This window comes from Branchiostoma lanceolatum, chromosome 2 (assembly GCF_035083965.1).
Source record: "Branchiostoma lanceolatum isolate klBraLanc5 chromosome 2, klBraLanc5.hap2, whole genome shotgun sequence".
Taxonomy (NCBI): domain Eukaryota; kingdom Metazoa; phylum Chordata; class Leptocardii; order Amphioxiformes; family Branchiostomatidae; genus Branchiostoma; species Branchiostoma lanceolatum.
The window spans coordinates 2,659,367-2,677,504 of NC_089723.1; the positions used below are offsets into that span (position 1 = coordinate 2,659,367).

At 41.8% G+C, this 18,138-nt stretch overlaps 1 protein-coding gene across 1 annotated transcript; it reads left to right on the top strand.

Annotated features, from left to right (window-relative positions):
• The first annotated feature begins 236 nt into the window (after nucleotides 1-236).
• Nucleotides 237-12,110, top strand: LOC136427183 (heme transporter FLVCR1-like). The gene is made up of 11 exons (XM_066415958.1): nucleotides 237-1,205; nucleotides 3,853-3,951; nucleotides 4,554-4,782; nucleotides 5,346-5,487; nucleotides 8,365-8,502; nucleotides 9,302-9,369; nucleotides 9,674-9,777; nucleotides 10,143-10,253; nucleotides 10,794-10,899; nucleotides 11,228-11,339; nucleotides 12,013-12,110. The coding sequence occupies exons 1-11, from the start codon at nucleotides 967-969 to the stop codon at nucleotides 12,096-12,098; spliced, it is 1,434 nt and encodes a 477-aa protein (XP_066272055.1). The 5' UTR covers nucleotides 237-966; the 3' UTR covers nucleotides 12,099-12,110.
• The last annotated feature ends 6,028 nt before the right edge of the window (nucleotides 12,111-18,138 follow it).

The following is an 18,138-nucleotide window of genomic DNA, read 5'->3' on the forward strand; positions in this document are numbered from 1 at the left end:
ACACACACACACACACACACACACACACACACACACACACACACACACACACACACACACACACACACACACCGTACACAATCACACACACATATAGTTTCTGACATACTAGTATATAGTGATCAAATAACGTTAACCATTGAATAACATATTCTACAATGTATCAGGTATTAAATTTACAAAATGGGATCAGGGAGCGTGGCCCAATAAATCCCCACAGCTGTCAAAGGACATTGTTGTTTTGGTGCGGACTGCACGATGCCTGTCGGGTACGATCTAAGTAAGGCAATGTCCTTATTCGGCACCGTAACCGAACCGCGTTTCGGACCTCATCATTTGGTGGTCTCTTTGGGTTTAATCTGAAGTCAGTCGATTGTTTTGATTTTTTGTGCGTCTTCAAAGTTAGGACATTCTTAGAGAAAAGATGTCAATAAAGAAGCCAGGTTATAACCATTATGATAATGTGCTTCACAACTAACGTCCGAAGTGTCAAGATGTCGTTTGCAGTGAGCTCAGCGCCCTAGTATTGACTCATTATTTAACCATTAACCAGACTTGTCGGTCCTTATTTAGTGCCGAAAACACAGGGCGATTCATCACTGATGTTTTGGCCGTCAAACTAAAACAGCGGATCTACTTCCCCAAGTGTCAGGGAACGGACAAATTTACGGGACCTATAGCTTATCCTGTCAGCTCCTCTGGCAGACTTTCTACGGTTTTGCCAACTGTCTGAAATCTGGTAGACATTATATATCCATCTGTCCTCCGTGCCACCTTATGCCAAGTGGTCACCGACACTGATTTGCCAGGAAGAGTGGGGTTGTTCAGTTCAAGGCCTGTTCTCGGCTTGCGGTTGATCATACTATTCAAAGTGAGCTAGAAGTAGCCTGCCTTGCTTAACCATTAACCAAGCCACAGAGTGTGTAGGCATCTTATGTAGTAGGTGCAAGGGTCACTCAAAACAAGATGTCGACCGACCCGGCACAAGGAGCGGAGAACACAGCCTATGACGGGATCACCTCCGAGTCGACCCCGACCAAGCCGACCGACCCGTCCCCGCTGACTCCTCGGGAGGACTCGCCGGGCAGCCCGAGGACCAAGCTTTACAAGCGCCGGTGGTTCATGCTGCTTCTGTTCTCCTCCTACTCGCTGAGCAATGCCTTCCAATGGATCCACTACAGCGTGATCAGCAACATTATCGTCAGGTAAATATTCATTTATTTACAATGAAATAGTGATCAATCTATGTAATGCCATTTCTTTACAGCACTTTAGGTAAACCTGATTAGTGCATGATTAGCCACCAGTCGTTAATGTGTCCTGTAATCTCCAAGCAGATGTGGGGCAGAACATCGAAACGTTAACGTTTACTGGCTTCTCAGATGGGCCGTCAACTGTCTGTCAAGGTCTGGCGGGCCGCCTAGCTATAGGAAATCTCTGTCTGGGTTCAACCAGAGACAAGTGTTAAGTATTAGTTCAAGGATGGGCGGGCGAGTTTGTGGGGATATATCAGAGCCCCGCCTCCCGAGGAGGTTGTTGGCGTCCCGAGGGCGTAGCCCGAGGATGCCAACAAGCTCCGTGGGAGGCGGGCTCTGATATATCCTCACAAACAAGCCCGTCCATCCTTGAACTGATTTAGAGCACAGCCATCTGTCCGAAGCAAAGCTAAGCATACATATTGGGAAATAGTTTGACATATACACTGAAACAAACACAATATGCCAGTATGAATGTTTGGGTTTGTGAGTCTCTTTTCCTTAGAATAATCCCCAGTCCACATGTGGTTTTACTTCTGTGGTTCAGTTGAGGTGACAGGCGAGTACCAAGGAGTGACCATTATTTCCTCTCCCTTGAGGCAGAGGTGCTATAACCAACCTGGGATCTAGTCTCAGCCAATGGAGAGCCAGACTTTATGCTAGAGCACCTCTGCCTCAAGGGAGAGAGGTGCTCTAACTAACTTTGGCTGTGTATGTGGATTTCAAACAGCAAAATACCCGCTCCTGATTGGCTAAGGACAGATGGCTGTGCTCTAACAAAAAACAGCAAGTCGCATAGAGTCCTCAGGGGCTCTATTAAGAAATCTTAAGAGCTACCTTGTGGCCTACCATCGCCATGATATCCCTAGCCTCCATAGCAGGCTCTCTGGGACTTTTTTTGGCTTATAATACACTTTTTGCTGATGAATTAAGGGTTAATGACCCGCCCCGAGGTTTATATGGTGTCATAACGCCTGGTCAGGTGCTATAACCATCGAATAAAACCACCGTGTGAGCGAAGCGAACGAGGTGGTTTTATGAGGTGGTTATAGCACCTGACCAGGCGTTATGACACCATATAAACCGAGGAACAGGCGGGTCATTAACGTTATTATCACATAGCCTATCCAAACTGACCCATATATTTGTAATTTTCGCCGGGTAAAACCCCTCACAAGTCACATAGCCTATCCAAACTGACCCATATATTTTTAATTTTCGCCGGGTAAAACCCCTCACATAGCCTATCCAAACTGACCCATATAAGAGAGACAAATCCTTGTATAATACATAGATTCTTTATTTAATACTATACATGTAAAATCAATCCAATGTACATACGATCTTTATATAATCCAATGTAAACAAGCAGTAACTTGTCTTATTGTTGTGGACACGTAGACTTTATATCGGGCGGTATAATTGTAAATTTCTGTTCAATTTTCACAATTCCTGACGCCCGATTGTTAAACGCTTAGTTGGCTGTGGTAAGAACAATCAAGCATGTTTACATCCCCTTTCATGATTTGCTTGTAGTTTTCCGGGATAATTTTTGCTCAAGCCGGAAAATAATCCCACAGAAGTGTACACGTATCTTGCTGAGATCCTTGTAGGTAGAAACTTGTAAGAATTTTGGCGATTTTGACCGTAATTTTTTCGATGCCAACACATCGGTTTACGTGTCATGGGGAGGGGGGCGTGTTTAGTGCGTGTCACGTTTGTTTTGAACACGGCGACATCAAAGCAATATTTTTAATTTTCGCCGGGTAAAACCCCTCAGAAACGTGAACATACCTTCCTGGGGTCCCCCTGGGTAGAAACTGAGGAGGAGTTCGGCGGCTTCATGAGCGATTTTTTCACTGCTAAGATTAGCTTGGGGAAATACGTTAGCCTGGAATCAAAACCTATTTTCGCTCCCGAGTCTCCTCTCCGCAAATTTGCGCCAGTTTCTCGCCCCTGAACTCTTTCAGCATGTTCCTGGGCGTCTTCCCCAGCTTCCCATGACCCGAAAACTGACTCTAAGTCGGCGTCTGACAGTTCTTTGACGAAAAACTGTGGTACTCAGCTCAGCTCCGTCGAATTCGAGCGGGTTCCAATGTCGTTTGATCTGGGCCGGTTCCACTTTGACGGTGGGGGTGTGATAAATAATGTTTGTAGTCCTTCCGTTTGAATTTTACTTAAATTGAATTTGTTTTCCTTTTTTCATGTATTGTCTATGTATGCTAAGGAAATGTTTGGGAATTTTAAGACAATAAAGTTATTCTTAACAAGGTTAAGAAAAAGATTCATAAAAAATGATACCCCCTCTACAAAATGCAACGGTTGTGTTCTGACATGACGTCAATAAGTGGTGTGTTATGGCGTGATAACAGACCACTTATTGTGGGCAATGGAGGCTTCTGATTGGTCGACGCCATCTAGCTATGTGATAATTCTAGATATTTTGTACTGGGGGGTGGGGGGTAACCCCTACTCTCACCGACAAAGTCTGATGTGTTGTTGTGTTGTGTTGTGTAACGGACACTTGAATACATGTGTAGTATCGTTTTCGACATAAAGCATGACATAAACCGATACTCCATTTATGAACCACTAGGTACTACAGCGTGAGTATACTGGCCGTGGACTGGCTGTCGATGGTGTACATGCTGGCCTACATCCCGCTTATCTTCCCAGCTACATGGACACTGGACAGGTACGGCTGGATCTAATCGTTGATTTATTTGTGCATATTTCTTACGACCAGATTAGAGAGATGACACAATACTGGAGGAAACTGACGTAAACCAATACAGCCTACATGGTCTAAGACCGTGAAGCATGACAAACTTTTACTCGCTATTTTCACAGTCTTACGAGCAGTTAGTCATAACATACGCTGTATGACTTACGCTAAGTACTGTCTGATTACCTGATCAATCAACCAATCAACCAATCACTCACTCACTAAGTAACTCAATCAATCAATCAATAGATCAATTAATAGATGAATAAATAGACCGATCTACCTACCTCGTATCAGCAAGGCTCGAAATTCAACTTTGGGAATAGGTGCACAAGAACAATTCTAGGCCCACAACATAGAAATGAAGTAAAGCAGAATATCAGTTAAAGCTAATTACAAACGTTACTAACCCTCTTCGGAACTTGAATCAGAAAGTTTTATAGCTACATTTGGGGTGCAGGAAAGTGCAATTATGCACCCAGTATTTGGCGCCCTGATCAGTGAACATGCCACTGATTTACAGCGATTTAGAATTGACAATCTTTTCCTCCTTCGACGGTCTCGGCCTATAGGTACGGTCTCCGTGTGGTTGGCCTCCTCGGGTCGTCCCTGAACTGTATCGGCGCGTGGCTGAAGGTGGCCGGGGTGGGGCGGGAGCGCTTCGCGGTGACCATGTTCGCCCAGACCGTCTGCTCGGTGGCGCAGATCTTTATCCTCGGGATGCCTGCCCGCGTGGCAGCCGTCTGGTTCGGACCAAGAGAGGTGTCAACGGCCACGTCGATAGGGGTCTTCGGAAACCAGGTTTGTTTGTTTCTTTGTTTGTGTGTTTGTTTGTTTCTGTTGATTAGTAGATCATGCCTGCCCACGTGGCGGCCGTGTGGTTTGGACCCAGGGAAGTGTCTACGGCTACGTCTATAGGTGTCTTCGGAAATCAGGTTTGTTCGTTTGTTTGTTTGCTTGTTTTTATTAGAGGTAACATCTTCTGCCGTGTGGCTCGGACCTAGAGAGGTGTTCACGGCCACTTCTATCGGCTCTACGGCGGAAACCAGGTTTGATACAGATATTAAAGATTGTTTTGACGAACAGCCAGTCATTTTCCATACTTGGATAAAGACATATAAACATACTGATATGCCTACATGCAAAGATAAGAATACTGCATCACGAAACAGTACCAAATAAAGCACAAAATGTGTCCAATTGGTACGTTGCAACTTTATAGTCAGAGCTATCGAGTCGCGGGGATCGTACAAATTGTATGAGGTTTATTTTTCCTTTGATGGGTCAGCATAGATGCCGACTCAAGTTAGACAGGACATATGCAATAGGGTGACAGAATAAAAAGTAACACAAGATATTTCCAGGTCGGCGTGGCTCTGGGTTTCCTGATCCCTCCCGTGCTGGTTCCGAACGCCGCTGACATCGCGGTGGTAGAGCGGGGCATGAACGTCATGATGTTCGGCACCGCAGCGGTCACTACTCTACTCTTCATTCTGGTGATTATATGTGAGTACATGTAGTTTAGATTTATAATAGTTAGGTAACCCTGACCCTAACCCTATCCCTGACCCTGACCCTGACATCGCGGTGGTAGAGCGGGGCATGAACGTCATGATGTTCGGCACCGCTGCCGTCACTACTCTGCTCTTCATACTGGTCATCATATGTGAGTACATGTAGTTTAGTTTTAGTTAGGTAACCCTAACCCTGACCCTAACCCTAACTCTTACCCTAACCCTGACATCGCTGTGGTGGCGTGTAGTATGACTCATGATGTTCGGCACCGCAGCAGTTACAACTCTACTCTTCATTCTGGTCATCATCTGTGAGTAGTTAAAGACCTCCCCCCCCCCCTCACTGGACCCGCGGCACGCTGGCGGCGTCGCTGCGTCCTAAACTGGATTTGTGTTACCCTTGACTTTATAATGGGAATATCATCGAAATGTACCAAAAAGACGATAAAACACACAAAGCTTAAAAAGATTCGTTTTTTGTCAATGAAATTCGTTTTGAGTGGTTTGTCAATTCGATCGGCCGCAGCGACGCCGCCAGCGTGCCGCGGGTCCAGTGAGACTTTAGTTACTAGGTAACCGTAAGCCTAACACTAACCCTAACCATGACATCGCGGGGGGGGGGGGGGCAATGATCATATGTGAGTATACGTGGCTGGCTAACATGAACAACATGGTAAACCCGTACGTGAATATTTTCATCAGGTTGGTAAGTCACTTACATTTGGGACCGCATCTGAAGGAGCGACACCTATCTGCAGTGCAAAGTGAATCAGTCGGAATTGACTTGAGCAATTTGAAAGACGGTCAACGAAACGTTGATTGAATAAAACGCTTTGCTGTATAGAAAAATTATTAATGTTTTCCATATCATCAAGATGCAGACCGTTATGGGGCCTCTCCAAATAAGGAAATCTTATCCTCATTTGGCCTCTGACCATATCGGATGCCATTTACCGATCGCGAGTAGCCGAAAGTCCTCCGGGCCGACCTTTAAGACTGACAGCGAAACCGTCCAGTTTTATCAGAAACAGCTGTAGTGTCATGTTGATTTGATTTCGTCCGTTTCCAGAAAAGAAATATTTTCGGCCATACAGTAAATCGTGCAAAGCAGCTTTGAAATGGGCAGATACATGCCGTAAATTTCAAAAAGATATTTCGAAAAACGGATACTAATGTAAAAGAAGAAGACGTGAAAAATATGAAGAATCCATTATTTCGTATACCATTCTCTGTGTGTTTAAATCTTCCACGTAGATTTCATAATGAAGGCCCCTTTTTAAGATCTTTTAAAACCCTTATTTATTCGCACGCTCCATCAGTTTTGGGGTTCTCGGAGGATGTCATCAATATCATCAAATCAACATGGCCTAACGATTAACCATATTTACAGGGCTTGCCATGTTGCTTGAACTGACAGTGAACGTCGTTCGACCTCGACCTTGTTACCAGGTTTACCATTGAAGACTGACAACGAAACCTCCAGGTTTTATCTGAAACAGCTGTAACAATCAAATATGTTTAAAATCTTTTCCATGGTGCTTGAAGTTGAACTGAACCTAACGCGGCTTGACTATTGCCTTGTCACCAGATTGACCATTGAAGACTGACAACGAAACCTCCAGGTTTTATCCGAAACAGCTTTAACAATTAACCATGTTTAAAATCTTTGCCATGGTGCTTTAAGTTGAACTGAACCAAAGCTTAAACTCTAAGAACTGAACTGAAACCTGAAATCTTTGCCATGTTGCTTGAAGTTGAACTGACACTGAACGTGGCTTGACCTTGCCCTTGTTACCAGGTTGACCAGAAAGACCCTGGAAAGACTGACAACGAAACCTCCCGGTTTAATCTGAAACAGATGTTACAATGAACCATATTTGCAGGCTTCTGAGAGCAATATATTCTGTAGGCCAACACAGCGAAAGTAACGGTGTTGACGCGCTGACAAATTAGCGGCGTGGACGCACTGCCAAAGTCGCGTTGTGGACGCGTACTCAAAGTCGGGGTGTTGTTGACGCACTAAAAGTAGGTGTGTGTGCGCACCCAAATTAGGTTGCTCATTGTTGAGGGCCTGCATGCCCCTTTTACGTAGAGCGTAATCGGCCGTTTTAATTTTACGTAGAGCGTTGCCGACCACTCCATAAATTAGCGTAGAGCGTAGGGAGGCTTTTCTGAATTTAGCGTAGAGCGTAGGGAGGCTTTCTGAATTTAGCGTATTACGTAGCCGGCCCTCCGAATTTAGCGTAGAGCGTTGTCGGGAAACATGCAGGCCCTCATTGTTCCTGTCGGCCACGGTAGAAACCTCCCGGTTTTATTCGAAGCAGCTGTAACAACGAACCATATTTGCAGGCCTTGCTTGGATTGACAGTGACCGTGACTAGACCTCGACCTCGTTACGCTCTAAGGCTCCCCCTCCCCCTGCCATAGCGTGAAGGCTTTGCGAAGGTCATACGAGGACATTGATTCCCGTGGAAGCACATTGCAGACGCCATGTTACAGATCTTGTCTTACAATGACGGACAAGGGAGAATCGTGCGAGACAAACACACATTAATATCACTAAGAAGAACAGCATAAACACAGTATTTCTACCATCAACGTTGGAATAAATACACCATCTGCAGTGTTTTTCATTTTCTTGATGAAAAAAAATTGATGAGAGGGTTAGGCTGGTCATCGGAGTACAGATTTGTCAATCGCAGCAAATTTCAACTACTAGTATATGGCCAGTTGGATTTTTTGATGAATTTCAACAACCTACGGAGCAAAGTTTTTTGTTTGTATTATTTGTTCTGTCCAGTTTTCCGCGGAATCTTATCCCAGTTACGTTTTTTGTTTCTTACAACTGATTGTTTGTTCTGCTCATCAGTTTTCCGAGAGAAGCCGCCCATCCCTCCCAGCCCGGCCCAGGCCGCCATCTTTGAGAGCGAGGCGGAGTACTCCTACATCGGCTCCATCAAGATACTGGTGAAGAGCGTTCCTTTCGTCCTTCTCATCATCACGTATGGTAAGAAGCAAACAAACAAATAAATAAACAAACGGCTTATCAGCCTCCTTCCTTTTACTCCTACATCGGCTCCATCAAGAGACTTGTGAAGAGCGTTCCTTTCGTCCTGCTCATCATCACTTATGGTAAGGAACAAACAAACAAACAAACAAACAAACAAACAATCACCCTCCTTCCTTATACTCCTACATCGGCTCCATCAAGAGACTTGTGAAGAGCGTTCCTTTCGTCCTTCTCATCATCACGTATGGTAAGGATGCTGATCCAATTAGAGCATCTTCTCGTTATCTGTTCCTCTTGTCACTGTCATCTGCATCCCATTCATCTTCCGTGTATGATACACATTTTCCCGTTCTCTTCATCACGTACGGTAAGGATTCTTATCTGGTTAGAGACTATTCTAGATCCATTCACATTATTTTCTTGTCACAATAACCCTCGTCCTCTGATGTATTTTATTCTTCTTTTCAACACGCACGGTAAAACTGCTTCTGCTAGTGCCTCTTCATATCATGCATTTCCTAACTTCATCATCATCTTATAATTATTTTTCTTTGTCCTTCTCCTCCTTCTTGTCTTCCTTTTGAATAAATGAATGAATCTTTATCACCATTAATATCATTGTAGTCTCCTATACTTATTACCTAAGTATAGACGTTATTAGCAAATGCTTTGGTATCCAGCTATGCCATGAAATAATGATATGAATCGTAGGATAATGCTTTATAAATACGTTGCTCATCTCTGTCCTGTCACCAAAATGAGCTATTATATCGTTTTCTGCGGTGTTTACTTGTAGGTATCAACACTGGGTCTTTCTACGCCATCTCCACGCTGCTGAATCAGGTGGTGCTCTCCAAGTATCCGGTAGGTGGCGCTAAATCTTTGGCAGCTTGAAAGACTGCTCGGACCATTTCAATTTGCCTTTGAGTAGCAAACTAACAGAGATAGAAGATCAGATGGTGCAGTTACTAGTCGAAATAACTTAAGATCTAAAGCCTTTTCTGCATACACATTTGTAAACGTCGTAATTTAAGCAAGATACAAACGCGCACAAGCAAACAAACATCATGGATGACACAGGTTTGTAACATTCTATTGCTCCAATGAACTTCATATCAAAGACACCTTGACTAGTGAAATAGTACCAACCTACTTCATCTACCTGCAGGGTGAGGAGGTGAATGTTGGCCGGATCGGCCTGACCATCGTACTGACCGGACTGCTGGGGTCCGTGCTTTGCGGCATCTGGCTCGACAGGACACGGACATTCAAGTAGCGTCACAATTAACCTACTGTATTGCTTTAAGTTCTGACCGGGCCCAACTCCAGATGTTCCTGTCCACTGTTAGATGGCTTTTGTAATGATGAAATACCACGTCGTGTCAGATGTAGTAACTCTAAACATAGGCCTACTGTGCTACGAGTAGCTTAAGCGACATATTTGCTATCTATATTTAGCTAGATTTAGAACCTTTGCTAAAGCTGGAAAAGGCAAGAAAGCTCGCGACAATACTACATTGCAAATTTGAGGACTACAGTTTCTTCATATTGTATGCATTTTCTCATAATGCTTATGCTTCGTGTTATTCAACTATTTCTTTCCCATTGCTCCCTCTATTTTTCCGACTCCTTCACAGGGGTACGACCGTGGTTGTGTACATCCTGTCTTTCTTGTGCATGACGGCATTTACGTTTACATTGGACCTCGGCTACCTAGCGGTCGTCTTCGTAACTGCAGGCGCACTGGGGTAAGTTGGACTCCTGTTGGTTCCGGGATGTCTCTTACGGCAACGATGCATGTCCTAACATTTTAACTAGACATTGGACAAAGCAGAAAGTTGGTCTGGTCCATAGCTACAGAACTTGTAACTTTGCAAGCCTCTAAGAAACCTTTGAGAAACTCTACATGTACGTCTTAAACAATGTAATTCACCGCAAAAAAGGATTTTTTGCCTTTTTGATGGCGTTGCCCTATTAGTCTGTGACATTTAAAATGAAGATATGAAGATAAAAGAAAGTACTAGTCTTGCGACTGAGGAACTCTTCGATATTGTTAGACTTCTGTAGGAAATTGTAGTTGACAATCTCAAGTCAACCGTACACACTCACGCCAAATCTTCAGAAAGGGCGCTGGAGCTGCGTAGTCCACTTTTAAAAACTTTTTCTAAGCCCACAATCAGGAATGTTTCGTCTGCGCGGCTTTCTCAGTGGAAGGGCTCGAATGAGCACAAGTGCACTCTGCTCTGGAATTTATAACCTACTAATTGTTCGAGTTCTGTTTATCCCAGGTTCTTCATGACGGGATACCTGCCGCTCGGGTTTGAGTTCGCGGCGGAGATCACCTACCCCGAGTCGGAGGGGACGTCATCGGGACTGCTCAATGCCTCCGCACAGGTGGGTGCACTTTAAATAGACACCGCCAGGTGGTGCTCTTGTGCTGTAAACTGCCAGTGAAATGAAAATTAACGTAAATATGTGAACTTTTCTTTAAGAAAAATGTGACTTTTAAATCAAGAGTTTACTCTTTGGCGGGACAAATCACCGACGGGTCCTGCCCCCATAATACGATTTATGTTTTCTTTGTAAGACATGGGTCATATTTGTATGTTATATTCCCATAAATGTAGGTTATTTCATTTTACTGGCACTTAGAATATATTTTACAAATAAACGGTAGAAAAGAAACGATACTTCTTCAATGTCTTATTTTCCCGCCCTGCAGACGTTTGGTATCGCCCTGACGCTGTTCATGGGTTACCTGGTGAACAACCTGAGCACTTTGGCGGGAAACCTGTGTCTGTGCGTCACTCTGTTCATCGGCGCCATCGTCACAGGTAAGATGAAGACCAGGGGAAACTGGCTTCCAGGTCTCCCGTAGCTAATTGTAGCGTTTTTACTGTTCTCGATCGCCTGATGCCATTTATATTCACCTTGAATATTCACCTTGAAGTTCAGCCAGTTAAACTTAAAGTTATAGTTATCAACTATACGACGCGTGTTAAAGCACACAGATAATAGATTCACACAAATAATTATCATAAAGCCTATAAATACAGCCCGCTGTAACAGCCAGGGGGAACACTTAAAACCTCCACGTACATGACTATTTACGCTTTGATATAAATCCTTATATCGAATCATATCATAACGAATATCTATTATCATGTATTCTACTCTCCAAGCAGGAGGAGGAGTTCTGGCTGGTTTTTGACGTGTTTTGGGGCGTTTTTGTCGGGCTGTCTACTTTTTCATGTTTTCTTCTCTCTATAAACCCCACATAAAGAAAAAAAAACATGTCAAAGTAGAAAGCTAGCCCGACAAAAAAGCCTAATATCTATTCCTCACATGTAATGACATGGATCGTCTCAAACCCTTTGCCTTCGATTTGTCAAAATGATAATCGCTATATCAGACTTTCCTACGTACTTTTTCTTCTCTTTTCAACTGCTTGGACATTTTTTAGGAAAAGCCACTGACCTATCATGCATTTTCTGTCTTGCCGTCCAGCTTTAATCAAATCGGACTTGAAGAGACTACGAGCCCAGCAGAGCGGAGAAGACGCCAATGTAGAGTCTAAGACTACAGCCCTTTGAACGCACAACCTCTTAGAACGATGTTGGAAGGAGCACAGGCACTAGTATAGTATAGCCAGAGTACTGCTGTTGAGAGACATACCATTCTTGGACTGACTGTATGGTAGTCTCCTTTGCAGGCCTCCCGGACAGCGCCGACCATTATTTTTTGGGTAGCGCTGATTTGCGATTTTCAACTTATCGGGGCCAGGTTCTTTTGCTGGGGAAATCGTATGACCTCCCCAGCAAAAAAACTGTCCCCGATATGTTGAAAATAGCGAATTAGCGCTCCCCTCAAAAATAAACGTCGGCGACGCCCGGGAGCCCTGCAAAGGAGGCTAGACTATGGTCTATAAGACTATATACCTCCTCTGTACAGGACCAAACATCGCAATACGTAACTGTGGTGAAAGATACGATATCGGTGAAAGTTACGTACTGTTACCAAAATCTACATGCAATATCAACCATATAAACCACAGATCCGTGCCTTTTTGTATGGACCAACACTCATAGTGTGATATACGTAGTTTTTGTCCATTTTTAGTAGCATTTTCGTAGTCAGCAAGCTATGGTTTTGTAATATGTTTTATACTACGACTTTCTAATGAATAAAACATCTTCCTGTTTGAGCAGTTACTTTTTTATTTTATTTAGTAAAGTATGGTGAACGTTACGTGTTGGACATCTAACTATAAATACGTTTTACTGCTTCGAATCTCAGGGATCTACCATGAACCTTTCCCAACTGTTTGTGTACAGCAAATTGACAACCCTATCCCAGGGGCAGGCATACTGCAAAACGGCAGCTGCCCTGTCCTTTGTGCTGAAACGCTTCTACACAACAGTACCTAAATAATATTACCAGATGTACACACTAATTCTGTACACAAAGTTAAGCGCTTAGCAACAAGATTTCTTCCAGTCCTCTGATTCTTCTCAATTTGATTTGACCCAAGCCTACGTCACTTGTAAACCTACATATCTGAATAACATGTGGTCTAAACCAGACTTACTATATGCTGGCTATAGGGAGAATGATTTCAAGGGTAGTTTGGCCACCATAGTGTTTCATTTGCCCACACTGGAGAAATATTAATGTTAACCTTCCGTGGACTGACTCTCTTGGCAGATTATTACCCCCATTTTTACAGAATTCTACTATACATAACTCTTTACTACGGGAGCTTGCAGCGAACCGGACGCAGTGGAGAGAGTTGAAGAAGGACTGATTGCAGCTGCAGGGTGTCCAGACCACTGCAGCAGCAGAACACAGTGGACTACTACTACTAACGCTTTAGTAAGGCCTGGTGGAGGCTAATCAGTAATCTACATGTACCCTGGTATTACTTTAACAACATAGCACTTAGGACTCAATACAAAAAGAAAAGTAACTTGTCTGAAAGGAAGAGAAAATATGGTAGCATGTCAAGGTAAATGTTTTAACTTTTATTCCCAAAGCCATAAATACAATATTTCTTCAGGCAGTGCAACTACATGTAAGAGAACACATTCTTGATATACCACACACAAACTACCAGTATTCTTTAAACAGACCTAAGGGAATGACACACAACAAGCTCTATCTGGAAAACAATAATTCTAAGTGAAGAGAATTTTCTTTCTTTGCAATATTAACAGTTGAAAATATTCTTTTATTTACAGTTGGCATAGGCTATGGAGCCATCAAACATTGTAACTAGACCTATGGAATGTGATTTTTTGGAATTTTTTTGTACACTAATTTACACACTAATTCTGTACACAAAGTTAGGCGCTTACCAATAAGCTTTCGACCAGTCCTCTGGTTCTTCTAAATTTGATTTGACCCAAGCCTATGTCACTTGTAAACCTACGTATCTGAATAACATGTGGTCTAAACCAGACTTACTATATGCTGGCCATAGGGAGAATTCTTTGACAGGGGAGTTTGGCCACCATAGTGTTTCATTTGCCCACACTGGGGAAACGTTAACCTTCCCGTGGACTGACTCACCTGGCCGATTATTCCCCTCACATTTTTACTGAAGTCTACTATACACAACTCTTTACTACGGGAGCTTGCAGCGAACCGGACGCAGTGGAGAGAGTTGAAGAAGGACTGATTGCAGCTGCAGGGTGTTCATACCACTGCAGCAGCAGAACACTGTGGACTACTACAATTAACGCTTTAGGAAGGCCTGGTGGAGGCTAATCAGTAATCTACATATCATGTACCTTTGTATTACTTTTACAACATAGCACTTAGGACTCAATACAAAAAGAAGAGTAACATGTTTGAAAGAAAATATAGCAGCATGTCAAGGTAAATGTTTTAACTTTTATTTCACAGTCACCCGAGCTACAACCAGAGGTCAAGAAGACTAATGTTTTTGAACCCTTGGCACAAGAGGTTGACTGTCCCTGAGGTCAGATGGTTCTTTTGTTTTCCCTTGACTTCATGTACTGATGCTGATAATTAGGGACAAGAAGCTTTTGGTGAGTAGAATCTCTATTCACTAATTGCTATACTAGTCACTAGAAAGTCATGATTTAGTTTCTTTAGAGGAGATTCAGTTCTTTTTTCTTCTTCAATGAAGACAGACCGAATCTGAATTGCCTCTTCTCTTGTTCTTTTTGTGTGCGTCTTTTGGTCCCTGGCTTACCATTCAAGCAACAAAGAAGGGACAAACTACTTATGATATTTACTAGGTTCTCTGATGTTTCCTTTTCCTTGTTGCAAAATGACTTAATATCATATACATTAGTTTTATGGATATGTTGTGTATTCTTACTCTTGGCATGGCAGTAGAAAACAGCACATATCAGTATAGTGAACATTGGCGTTTTGTTGTTGTTATTAGTTGTGGACTCCTGTATTTCTAAAGTAATTAGAGCTTAGAGGAGAACAGACCGAATCTGAATTGCCTCTTCTCTTGTTCTTTTTGTGTGCGTCTTTTGGTCCCTGGCTTACCATTCAAGCAACAAAGAAGGGACAAACTACTTATGATATTTACTAGGTTCTCTGATGTTTCCTTTTCCTTGTTGCAAAATGACTTAATATCATATACATTAGTTTTATGGATATGTTGTGTATTCTTACTCTTGGCATGGAAGTAGAGAATAGCACATATCAGTATAGTGAACCTTGGCGTTTTTGTTGTTGTTATTAGTTGTGGACTCCTGTATTTCTAAAGTAATTAGAGAATAGATAAGTAGACCATTGAATAGTTGCTTTGTAGTAGAAAGATAGATACTTTCATGGATCATGTTTCATTATGTGCATGGCTTGTCAATCTGTGTCTCTGTTTTCTTAAATGTAAATGTGTTGACAAACCCCTATTGCCTAGTAGATACAATATAAGTACTTTGCATTGTGTGTTGAAGTTAAATTTTTGCTTCCTGTGGTCGCCCACTCCTTTTTCATTTCTATATAATATATATTATAATGTACATTTTCCATGACCCAGCCTAAAGTAAATATTGGTTCTTATAATTGTAATGGGCTGGGCGACCGCAGGAAGCGAAACGAAATATTTACATGGTTAAAAGATAAAAACTGTCATATTTATTGCCTACAAGAAACCCACTCTTTAATGTCTGTTGAAACAGAATGGCTGTCAGACTGGGGGGGACAAATATTTTTCAACCACGGCTTAAGTAATAGTAGAGGAGTAATGATTCTTTTCAATGCAAGTGTCTCCTACACAGTCCATCAGACCTTGAGTGACAACTCCGGTCGATGGATTGTGTTGGATATTTCTTTAGATTCTATGCGCTTCTGTTTGATTAATATATATGGCCCCAATTCTGACGACCCTTCTTTTTTCACAAACTTGGAATCAACTATACAAAATTGCATTGATCCTGCATTATATATTGTTGCCACAGGAGACTTCAATACTGTTCTAAACTCAGATATGGACAGAACCGGACATCGACTTTTCAATTACCACCCTAAATCTCGTCAAGCTATTAACTCTTTATGTGTAAATTTAGACTTATTAGACATTTATAGACACAAAAATACTACGGAAAGACGATACACCTGGAGACGTCGTTTCCAGGCTAGCCGTATCGATTATTTCCTAATTTCATTTTCGTTAGTTTCCTCCGTACAGAACGTTAGAATAGAAGATAGTTTTAGGTCTGATCACTCTTTTATTGGACTATCACTTATTACCTCACCAATACCCAGGGGTAAAGGATATTGGAGATTTAACCAAGACTTATTAAGGGACTCAGTTTTCGTTAAAGAAACTTCAGATTTTATAACAGACTTTTTCCGTTATAATGAGGGTTCTGCAAATCCGCATGTCGTGTGGGACACTTTTAAATGCTGTGTTCGTGGACACATTATTAAATATTCTTCTTGGAAATATAAACAACGTACAAAAACGGAACTTTCCTTAACAAGTGAAATCTGCAGCCTGCAAGAGGAGCTAGATACTCTTTCAGATGCAAACATATTCGATAAGTTACAGGAAAAGAAACAAGAATTAGTATTGTTGTATCAAATAAAATCTAATAATATAATCGCCAGCAAAAGAGCCAAGTGGATGGAACAAGGAGAAAAATGTACTAAATTTTTTATGAACTTAGTCACCAAAGACAAAGCTCGGAAAAATATGTCTACATTTATCACAGCAGATGGGCAGGTTAAAACTAATCCTTTGCATATTCTTGAGGAACAAGCCAACTTTTATCATAGCCTTTATTCATTTAAGGAACCACCTATGTCAATAGATCAGGATATATTTGAACCCTTTTTTCCTAAATTGAAACCTGTTTCTTTATCTGCTGAGCAGCGTGAAAAATGTGAAGGGTTAATAACTGAAAAAGAATTGAAGAGCGCAATTACTTCTTTTGCCTCCGGGAAAGCTCCGGGTCTCGACGGGCTCCCGATAGAATTTTACAAAACTTTCTTTAATTGTTTAAAGCAGCCCATGCTAGAGTGTTTTAACTTTTCTTATGGAAAAAGTCAACTATCTGACACACAAAAAGTAGGCCTTATTTCGCTGATACTTAAGCAGGATCCTTCGGGACAGGAGAAAGATCCTTCATATATAAAGAATTGGCGCCCTATTACCCTACTTAATTGTGATACACGTGTGTTATCCAAATGTCTCGCCCTTCGTATGAAACATGTTATTTCTAATTTGATATCTTATGACCAAACTGGTTTTTTACAGGGGCGTTGTATTAGCGATAACATACGGAGAATTTTAGAAATTATGGAATATTATGAGAGAAATGAATTGCCCGGTTTAATTTTCATTGCAGATTTTGAAAAAGCCTTCGATACTATTAGATTAGACTTTATTGTAAAAGCACTAGAATACTTTGGGTTTGGGAAATCTTTTATAACATGGATAGAAATTCTTTATAACGATATCTCTAGCAAAATTATAAATTACGGTTATATCTCTAAGTCTTTTAACCTGTCCCGCGGAGTTCGACAAGGCTGCCCCCTATCTCCATATCTTTTTATCTTAGGAGTTGAATTGCTCGCTATAAAGATTAGAAATAACATAGAAATTAAAGGCTTAGATACTTTTGGAATTAAATCTAAAGTCTCTCAATATGCGGATGATTCCAACTTCCCTCTTACTCCAGAACTTGGCTGTCTGTATGCATTGGTCAACGATTTAGAAAATTTTGCCTTATTATCAGGATTATGCCCTAATTTTGATAAATGTAAAATATTGAGGATTGGCTCGTTAAATGGTACAAACTTTTATTTACCGTGCTCTTTGCCGATACTTTGGACAGATGGTCCTGTCGACATTCTTGGAATTCATATTCCAGTACTTTTTTCTGATATCATAGAAAGTAACTTTGATCGAAAATTTGTAAAGATTGACAAGATATTAATGCTATGGAAATCTAAATCTTTAACCCTTATGGGCAAAATTATTTTGGTCAATACTTTAATTGTACCTCAATTTATATTTCTACTAACCTCTCTTCCGTCCCCTCCCCCTACCTTCTTTGATAGATATGAGAAAAAGATTTTTAAATTTCTATGGGGAGATGGACCCGAGAGGGTTAAAAGGAAAACATTGTATGCTGCTTATGAACA